Below are 9,761 nucleotides of genomic sequence, written 5' to 3'. Positions count from 1 at the left end.
TTATTTTATTTTATTTTATTTTATTTTATTTTATTTTATTTTATTTTATTTTATTTTATTTTATTTTATTTTATTTTATTTTATTTTATTTTATTAATTATACAGTTGGACTCTGTTCTGTAGGTTATCTAGAAAAGCTTTTTTTAATATTAAGAATCATTTCTTGATTCTAAGAATACATCACTTGTTAAATAAGAAGAAATAACTGGTATCTAAACAGGAATCTTAAAGTATTTAAAATTTTATATATATTAGTTAATCAGCAGGCGGCTACAAGGCTAGGTAGCTGAGTCCTCTAGTAGGGACTTGTCCCATAGCATTATTATATTAAATTTAAAATGTTATTATACTTATCAAGACTAATAATCAAATAAAAAAAGATTAAAGATATTTTAATAAATTATTTATAATATAACTATTTTTAGTATAAAGTCAAGTAGCTGGTACTTAATATAATGAATTATATTTAATATTTAATAAAAAAAATTTAAGAATATTTTTTTTCTGATTTTAAAATTATTATATAAAATATTTTATTTATTTTAAATTTTTTGAATATTTTTTATAATAACTAGCAGCTGCAGATACTAATATATTTATTTTAAATCATGAAAAATAATTTACTGCTGACTGAAGATAGCTAGATTTAAATAGAAAAATAATATAATAATATATAACATTCTAGGATTATATAATTTCTGTTCTATTTATTTTATTTATTTATATTATATTATTTATTTATTTTTATATAATTATATATTCTTCTTTGAGTTGCTTTCTTTTTTTCTTATATTAGAAATTCTTGTTATATAGCACTGAATATGACTGTTTGAACAGCTTCCACACCTCCCTGACCGATAATTTTTGTATGTGCTTGAAATGATTAACAGTTGGCCTAGAGTATCTAAAAGTCCTTGCTTTCTTTGAGGTGTTTTAAGTATTATATCACCATAATATTTGAGGTGTAGAGCGTGTTCCTAGAGATGTTCAGATTTCCTTCTAGAAGTTATTTGAGAAGATTATTCTGTAATCGTTAACACCATAGTCGCAATTAATGAGATGACCAAATAAAATTAGTATCAAATGATAACGGCTGCATTCAGAAGAAGTTTATCAAATTTTGTAGCTTGTAGGGGCCTGCGTTGCGGCATAATTTCAAAAATCAGATTCCTGCGCCAACAACGCGTACAAAGCCTTTTATCATGAGGTCTTACTATGGTTGACCCCGGTAATTTTGTTAGTATGGTGGAGAGGTGCAGGGGGTTGAATCCTTCTAATAATGCTGTTTATATAATTATTAATACTTTATATGGTTATCTTCTGTATTGATTACTATCTGATACCTTGCAGGTATACTATCAATTAAATTATTTAAGAATATCTCTAGTAAAATATTCTACATAGCTTATATAATCTTATATAATTAATTTATATAACAACTGCTTATTCTCAAGATAATATTATTTAGTTTAATTTCTAATCCAGTTTCAAACAGTTTCAAATAAATTAAGATCTGGTAAAAATACTAGCTAAGTAATTAAAAAATCTTATACTTATTAAACTCTTATATAGTAGTCCTACTTATATGATTAAAAATATTATTTTATATTAATTAAAATTATTATCTGTTGCACTCAATCAAATATATAAAATTATTAAAAATAGAAAAATATATTTAGTATAATTTTTAATATTAATATTTTTTTATTCTTTCTTCCAAAAGAGGCATGGTCTTTTAAAATTATTATAAAAAGAAATTTAAAACATCTAACTATACTTATATAATAAATTTATATAAAGATAAGTTTTATTAAATTCTTTACCAGACTTATAAATTATATATATCTATTTATAAAAGCCTGAGGTTATCTAGATTTTATTAGTCTAGAATATTTAATTCTATTAATTCTATATTTAATATAGGTGTTTAAAAGCCCAGGTTAATTTTACTTATTTATTAACTAGCAAAAGAAGTAGTTTTTAAAGTATTTTATAATATATATAATCTTATTTTTTTTAAGAAATATATCAAGACTGATACTTTAACAGAAAGATTAAACTTTTTAATAATATAATAATATAGCAGCCGACACATACACTTTAAACTTAATATTTATTATATAATATAGATAACTTCTTTATCTGAGAGCTTTAATATATTATCTTTTATTTTATAAGATATAACTTGTTGATTTTGATATATATATTAAACTTAGTAATAATTAATCTATAACTGATTACTATTTGTTAATAAGTAAAATTTATATTATAAAGAGTAAGAATACAGATATAATCATTATAAGATAGATATTTTAAATTTATTTTCAGAGAGGTAGGTTCAGGTGTAAAAGATATCTTTAATCTTTAAAATACTAGGAATCAGTAAAATACATCATTATTTTCATGTTTATAAGCTTTAATTCCAACAGGGGCTAACTATATTAGGCAAGCAGTATTAGTTAGGAGACTCACCGCTGGAAGGATTCAACCCCCTGCACCTCTCCACCATACTAACAAAATTACCGGGTCAACCATAGTACTACATAGGTGCCTATATAAAGATACTACATTGTAGCGTAATAAAATCTTAATACCGTAATCTAACTAACTTCTGTAATATTTTACAATCAGGGGCTTCATATGCATTGTTTTGGTAGGTAAAATCGTCTAAGCTTAGTTAGGAAGGTGGGATGATTAGGCATATATTGTGGGGCAACGACCGTACACTTCATCAATGAATGTCATGTGACAAGACAGGTAACCCATGTAAGTACTATTGTCACATGATATCTATGCAAGCTACCTTTCAACCACACCAGGTGGGGTTGAGTGGCTAAAGCACCTCTGTTGCAGTGAAACAACGCCCAGATACAAGACTTCGGACTTCCGCACCCACTATATGTGGTTATCACATATGAGGCATAGGAATGCTGAATTTATCACATGAAAGTGCTGCTAACATAGTGAGTGACCTTGGAATGAGGCACTGTATTTACTTGGGTGCCGGGTTTGGAAGAAGCCAAAGGCCGAAGGGAACAAAGGGGCCTCTGTGATCTTCGTCCTTAGCGAAGACGAAGCGATGTCTCATCGAGGTCTCACATCAGATAAAAGGGTCAGGCGTTTCCTGCCCGAACCTGTCGAAACCTCTTCCCGCAGTTCTAGGGACCCTAAGGCTACCTTCCGAGAAACCAGCCCGTCGACACAGAAGGGCTCACGAGGCTCCAACGAACAGTCACCTAAACCTAAGAATAGCTCGCGTCAAATTGTAACAGAAAGGTCTCCGCAGCCTGTCCGCGATAGTTCTGGAACGAATGATATAGGTTCAGGGCCAGCGGTCAACGAAGCCGTTAGCTTAACTGTGCCAACTAGGGTGGCCCGGGAAGACAAGCAATTCAAGAAAGAACCACGCTCTGTAGGTCCGAGAAACTCCGTGCTCCTGTTTCCGAGGAAATTCACACCACAACTCGTGGAGACTGGCAAACGATCGTTTCGGCGACACCAGATGAGGCATATTCATCACAATGAAAGCATACCAGAAGCATTGCCTCGAATTCCAAACCTCGAAAGTATTAGGGACCAATTCGCCGATGATGTCACCGGCATAGAAGAGTCTTCTTTTTCATATGCAAATTTGCAACGACGCCAGGAAACCAGAAGACATTCTTTCCGAATACCTGATCTTCCTGCAATCCCATCGAGTTGTAGTGAGGATTCTGATGATTCAGAAGTTTCTCCAGGGCCACCATCATTATCTACTACTCATCCTGGACCTTCTATGAGACAGAAGACTCATTTAAATGAGCGTCATGCAAATCAATTATCGGAGTATGTGGTAGCTCTAGCGGCCCATTCTGCAGAAAATCAACTAAAGGAGCAGGCCCTCGCGGCTTTCCCTAACGAACAAGTCTATCAGCCCGTGGATCATTTCGCAGTTGATAGAGAGGATGATGACTCTTCGAAGGATGAAAAGTTGCAAGTCCGTACAAACATTTTCACATCAGGCATCCATCGAAGGGCCTCGTCCGCAGATCTGCCATGGGAACTCGAGTACTTGCGCAGGCATAAGGAGGAGGCCGAGATGTGTGATCGTGCTATGGCTGGAACAAAAGGACTGCATTTGTCGCCTACTGATAGGCGACCTTTTGACGGAGTGAGCGGGTCTTGCGGAAACTGGGCCGGTGGGTTTGGTTTGACACAAATCAAGCCAGGCATAAGCCCGCCCATGCTTGGAGAAGATCTTGTATTTCCGCAAAGTGTTTCACCCGAAGCGACAATATGTGAGAGCAGCAATGTTGAACATTACGTCACGCAAGACAAACAATATCACAATGCTGGGCTTTGGTATGCAGACCGCCACCTTTTCGATGATTCTGATGGTGGCGGCCTTTGGATGGGAACTTGTAAATCCAACAAGCGCCTTTCGCGGTTGGACGTTTCGAAGTCATCGAGCCCACGGTCAAGCGGCAATGCCGGTGGATATGCTCAATGCTCAACCGAAACCCTCACAGGTTATGAGAACCGGTCGTCATTGGATTTCTCAAGGGATACCGAAAGTTTGGACTCGAGGCACACGAGACAACATGCTAGCGACCAGGACCTTGATCATGAGTTGACTGATAGCTTTGTGACTCAGATCTACAATTATTTGTCCCTGGGCTATCCCTGTGTTGCTCGCTACTACGACCATGAGCTCAGTATCGTTTCTGGAATTTCTGTAGCAGATCTTAGACGTGATGATCTCAAGACAGATGCGAAGGGTTACGTCAGCGTCATGGATGAAGGTCCAACGGATCGGAAGGCAGAGAAGGGCCCATGTATGCGATGGATGGCACTGCGCTTATATATACAAGAGTGGGCTAGGAAACGGCCCAAAGTGGCTGACGACGGTATTCATGGAGCATGGGGGGTGTGTGAACGAAAGGGTAGCTGGGCCATCTGATACAGCTCTATTATGAAAGAAGGAACTGTCCTGAATCATATGTGAAGACTCAGGATACAAGATCTAGGTATGTCTCATATTCATGGGTGGTATTGTTGTCTTCTTTTGCAGGGTCCTAAGCGATGAAACCACGGCTGACACATCAATCGCATTGGTTCTATCCAGACTAATACTACCTCAAACCTGCTGCCCATGTTGAACGTATGTAGTAATCATTCCTCTCCGTCCTCCGTAGTTATGCCATCAATTGGTATGTTACTCCTGTGAGCTCTTTCATGAACAATGCCTGGGAAGATCTTTTGTTCTGGTATAGGGTCCGTGTTGAGCGTAGATTTGGCAGCACTAGCACTGCTGCTAGAAGATGTGCTGAACTCCCCAGGAGCAGTGGGACTTGTTTTTTCAGGATCTTGTGCTGGTAAGCCGCCAACGGATGCACTTTTTCTGACATTTGGGCTCGCGGCCTGCGGGTCTATGCAGTCATCTCGTACACCTGCTCTTTGGTACTGAGAAGTTGAAGAGTCATCGGTATAATCCAATGAAACTATGACAGCATAAGCACTAGATCACTCGGTACCTAGATATGTAAAAGCATACCTGAACCCGGATCACCTCGTACCTGAGGAAGCAGTGGCCCCGAAGATCCCCAGTGATTGATAGTGGTAACATTGGAACCTCTCAACCGAGCTGTTGTATCGTCCCCCATGTTTGCATGTCGCTCGATCCTAAGGAACCTACAGTTAGCCAATATCCTCCTTTTGTAATAAATAGCACGGTATCACTCCACGTATGCCAAAGGATTGAAACCTACAGTGTCAATTCCCCGATCAAAGTTTCATGCCTAAACTGTTCACGAATGTCAGGAACATTGCTTTTGGCAACATTGTTTCCTGCGACACCCTGTAGGCAGCAATTGTTGCCTAGCCATCTCTTCTTCAGAGATACTTCAAATCCACTTTGTTCGACTGAATGCTTTGCAAGCTCACACATATCTACCGCACTAAACTTGTAGATCTGCGCAGCGACTGAATATTCCTCGATAAGGGGCTCCTTGGTGAAAGCAAACTGCAAGGGATCGTCAGTAGACAAGGAAACGTTGAGGCCTCTCTTGAAAAAGTTCGCACAGGGGTTCTTGTCATAGGTTAGAAACAGCGCGTTGTTACTGAGGGGTGACATAGCAATGCCTATTTGGTCGAGATAATATAGGTACTGCAGCAGGGGAACCTTCCTCAGAAGGATTCCATGACTGATACTATGGCAGCACAGAAATCCCACTGCAAGATGATCGGGATCCCCAGCCTCGCCACAGTGTGGCCTCAAGACAAATGTGTTAAAACCGCGTTGCTTGCGCCAGGTATTGAGAGATGCGATGTTGGCAAACATGAAATATAACCAATAGCTATACGGAGGGTTTTGCTTCGTATTCCATTCCCTTGGAATTGGATATTTCCTGTATAGTCGCCGCTCTGCTTTGCTCTCGTCGTCAACACTGTCAAACCCAACCACTCGTTGCAAAAAAATATGGAGCTTAGGGTGGCTATTTGGATCCTTTGTCACTTCGAACAATGGCTGGAAAACGTTTGTGATCACCTGCTCGAAATTCTCCATCATGCCGCTCGATTTGTACACATCATACAGCCGAGGTACCTGGATCAGCCAACGGACATTAGGAGAAAAGAGCTTATTGTCAACAACCCAGGCTGCAAGCTTGTCCCACTCCTGAATGGATCGTCCATATATGGAGATGCGCCATTCCACCATTTGGTATTTGCTTGATTCCAAGTCAGAGATTACTTCCTTGGTTATCTCGGCCAGATAGCGTCCCTTGATGAAATTATCTGTTTTCAGGAATATTTCACGCAGCCTTGATTCACCCACAGGGTTGTACTTGAGGTTAAACTTGTCAAAACGGTGAAAAGAATCGGTATGTGCCTATACCACACTTAGTAGCTAAACGGTCAAGGGTAATACTTTGAGACATACATGCATATCAAGCGTATCAATACTCAAGTCATAAGCCGTCAAATTAATACTCTCAAAGACTTCTCTCAGCGTCAGATGCTTGCCGTCTCGAAACAATACTACTTCGTCCGGGGATTTCTTCATCTTGCTCTTGATGAAACGAAGAAGGTGTTTCTGATTCATACACGCAGAGTGATGAACATGTGTGTCGACTTTTCGGACATTGTAAAAATCTCTATGAGGTACTTTCTTGCTGTCGGCGATCTCTTGGTATTCGTTTAGGAGAGCATAGAGCTGAAACTTCCCTTCCAAGTAGGAAAGCCGCTTGAACGCAAAGCTTTTAGCTGGGCCGTCTGTTGACACGTCCGTTACCGCATCAAGGTCCATATAGAAATCCCGCAGGGATGGGATATTGACCACAGGCTGTCGTAAATCAGCCGCTGCATCGTTTTCATAGACTTGATATACACTATTTTCATCCAGTCTGTATACCCAGCGGGACTCGGTAGGAAGCGGCAAGCAATGGGCCATGTCAAAATCTTCTCCAACGTCTTGCCCCATTTTCCGTCTTTTTTGATCGATACGGGAGCTATCGGCACTTCTACCAATGTCCCCCTCGTTATCCCATGCTGGTTCCGGGGGAGGAGGGTATATCTCCCAGTCGGGATGATCTTTCGGGTTATCCTCAGGCCCCTGCAGAGACAACTGTATATATTTCGCCCGGCGGTCGAGTAAGTTTTTCATCTTGCGACATATAACATTCAACTCAGAAGTGACCGCGCTGCTATCTGCTGAGATGTTCATCATACCCTGAACTGGCCCCAAGGAGTCGCTAGTATTCTCCACATTATGCGAACGTGACAAGGATGTTTCTTCCTTTTGGGGGCTTATGACATGCACTTCATGTGGCTCGGGATGTTGTTGCGAAGCAGAAAAGTCAGTGGTATTTTTCCCAGCTGGGAAAGTCATTTCTGGTTTGTTGTCCGAAGAAACACCAGTAACTTTAATAGCTGGAGGTGACCCTGCCATGTCTCTAGGATCAGAGTCGCCTACTAAAGTTGCCATAGCCGATGCTTCGTTGTGATGATCCCCATCAAGGTTCCGAGATGCGATCTGGTGATGCTGGTAAAAGAGCTTTGCTTCAGCGTGGCTCATTGACTTTTCGAAGGCATAATCGTAGGTGGGTGTCTTCAATTGTATATCCCTTGGAAGAATGCTTCCGGAATCTGTTTCTGTTGAATCAACGTCGCAGTTGTTCGGCTCAACCACTTCTATCCTTTCGTCACCAGGAACAAGCGATGGGCCGTCGACATTGTTGTTAGTTTGTAGATGAACACCATTTTCTGATGGATCTTGAGATGTGCTGGCATTGGCATCCAGCCTGAGAGCATGACCTGAGTGTGAAGAGGTCATCCCTTGACAACTGCTAGGGCAGTTTACACGAACAGGTGCTTCTGTACAATATTGTGACACTGGTCAGGTCCAAGCTGGCTGGACGAAATTTGGTATGAGCAAACTGAAGGCTTCACCGCTGAACGTAAACGTAAATTTTATGTAATTCCAAGTAATACCCGCTGGTTATTGCGCCTGACGGGGACCAGAATGTATTGGTTGTATCAGACATTTTCATTCAATATGTACGTGCAGCTGGTAAGATAAAATAGAAGTTTCGCGGGGTAAATCTTTCATTGATTTGATATATACATACTAGCATTTGTATCTAATACCTTAGGTAGTACCTGCCTTGTTACTCGGCATATCTTCCACACTACGCTATGCGCTGGCCCTAAATCTCGTCACATGATTCCACTCGCTACAGTACTATGATGTAATTAGTAGTTATTTTGTACCAAGCTAGTTCGGCTTGCAGAAAAACACAGTAGTATGCGGTACCTCCCATACACGTAACGTAATTTCGGAGAGCAACCGAAAAAGCTATCGCTCTATCTAGGCAACTGCTAAACAGATGACGATTTTACACCATACAAACTGCATATTAGATCTAATTCGACATGATTGTATTCTTGACCACCATAAGCACAAAGTAGATCGAAAATCAAGTCATACAAATCTCCAATAAATTTTACTACTCTAATAACTTTCATACACTCCAAATCCCCTGGTAAGAGCAAAGTAGTAAATTATTATACTCAAATAGCCGGGAAGGAGATTTTCTAATCGAATACTATACAAATACTGTAAACTCGCTCTGATCGATTAGAAGTCAAAATCCAGGATCAGCTACTAATCAGAGTGCTGCTGGTACAGCAGAAACAGAATCCGGTATAGGATGCAGTCCGTATGGTGAAAATGCCATCCGATTAGCAGCCACCTCTTTGTATCAATGCGGACTGGTGTAAGTTACTAAAAATATACTGTTATGGTTTCATAGTTACTGAAGTTAAATGTAAATGTAGATTCTGATACACAGTACTGTAGATTGTCATGCATGGCTTATTCGTGCCTGCCAATTGGCCGCAGTAAAGGAAGCCAGCGCCCCAGTAACTCGAACAAGCCGGGCCTAACTGTATAGCAACGACCTCAAGTCGCCTAGTGAAGGACACTTGTGTGATTAGAACATCAAGAAGCATTTGTGGAGTGCTAAAGCTAGACCAAAGGCCCAGTCTTGAAGGTAACGCTCAAGTCAGGACTTTGTTGAAATTAACCCCTGAACTTTATTTTGTGGCTCGGGGTGGTTGGATGGTAGGCCTTAACTGCGTTTTAATTCACAAAGTACGAAGTGCGGAGTATTTCAGTGGTATCTCAACTGAAGCCTGGCACGCTCATTATGTATTTATGTAGACATATTTCCCCTCTGCCGCCTTCGCCTCGATTCTTTATAGTAGTATATCCATAATGGACA

At 39.8% G+C, this 9,761-nt stretch overlaps 2 protein-coding genes across 2 annotated transcripts; one reads left to right on the top strand and one right to left on the bottom strand.

The window, feature by feature from the left end:
- Window positions 1-2,738: 2,738 nt before the first annotated feature.
- Window positions 2,739-4,939, top strand: BO85DRAFT_455906 (uncharacterized protein; the record flags this gene model as incomplete). Its single annotated transcript, XM_025661415.1, has 2 exons — window positions 2,739-2,766; window positions 3,327-4,939. The coding sequence occupies 2 exons, from the start codon at window positions 2,739-2,741 to the stop codon at window positions 4,937-4,939; spliced, it is 1,641 nt and encodes a 546-aa protein (XP_025519705.1).
- A 106-nt stretch (window positions 4,940-5,045) lies between these two features.
- BO85DRAFT_116650 (AMP deaminase) lies at window positions 5,046-8,593 on the bottom strand. The gene is made up of 4 exons (XM_025653878.1): window positions 6,920-8,593; window positions 5,748-6,868; window positions 5,534-5,661; window positions 5,046-5,480 (listed from the first exon to the last, which is right to left on the bottom strand). The coding sequence occupies exons 1-4, from the start codon at window positions 8,309-8,311 to the stop codon at window positions 5,152-5,154; spliced, it is 2,970 nt and encodes a 989-aa protein (XP_025519704.1). The 5' UTR covers window positions 8,312-8,593; the 3' UTR covers window positions 5,046-5,151.
- Between the last annotated feature and the right edge of the window lie 1,168 nt (window positions 8,594-9,761).

This window comes from Aspergillus piperis (assembly GCF_003184755.1).
Source record: "Aspergillus piperis CBS 112811 unplaced genomic scaffold BO85scaffold_2, whole genome shotgun sequence".
In the NCBI taxonomy this organism is placed as follows: domain Eukaryota; kingdom Fungi; phylum Ascomycota; class Eurotiomycetes; order Eurotiales; family Aspergillaceae; genus Aspergillus; species Aspergillus piperis.
Note: the sequence above shows the minus strand (reverse complement) of the source record. Positions and strands in the feature narration are given on the sequence as shown.

Excerpts from the sequence above, each read along its gene's own strand:
- BO85DRAFT_116650 (XM_025653878.1), bottom strand. The coding sequence starts at position 8,311 with ATGACCTCTTCACACTCAGGTCATGCTCTCAGGCTGGATGCCAATGCC. Across the intron at positions 6,869-6,919 it reads TTGATACGCTTGATATGCAT|GCACATACCGATTCTTTTCA; the intron begins GTATGTCTCAAA and ends AGTGTGGTATAG. Across the intron at positions 5,481-5,533 it reads ACGAGGTGATCCGGGTTCAG|TTTCATTGGATTATACCGAT; the intron begins GTATGCTTTTAC and ends ATGCTGTCATAG.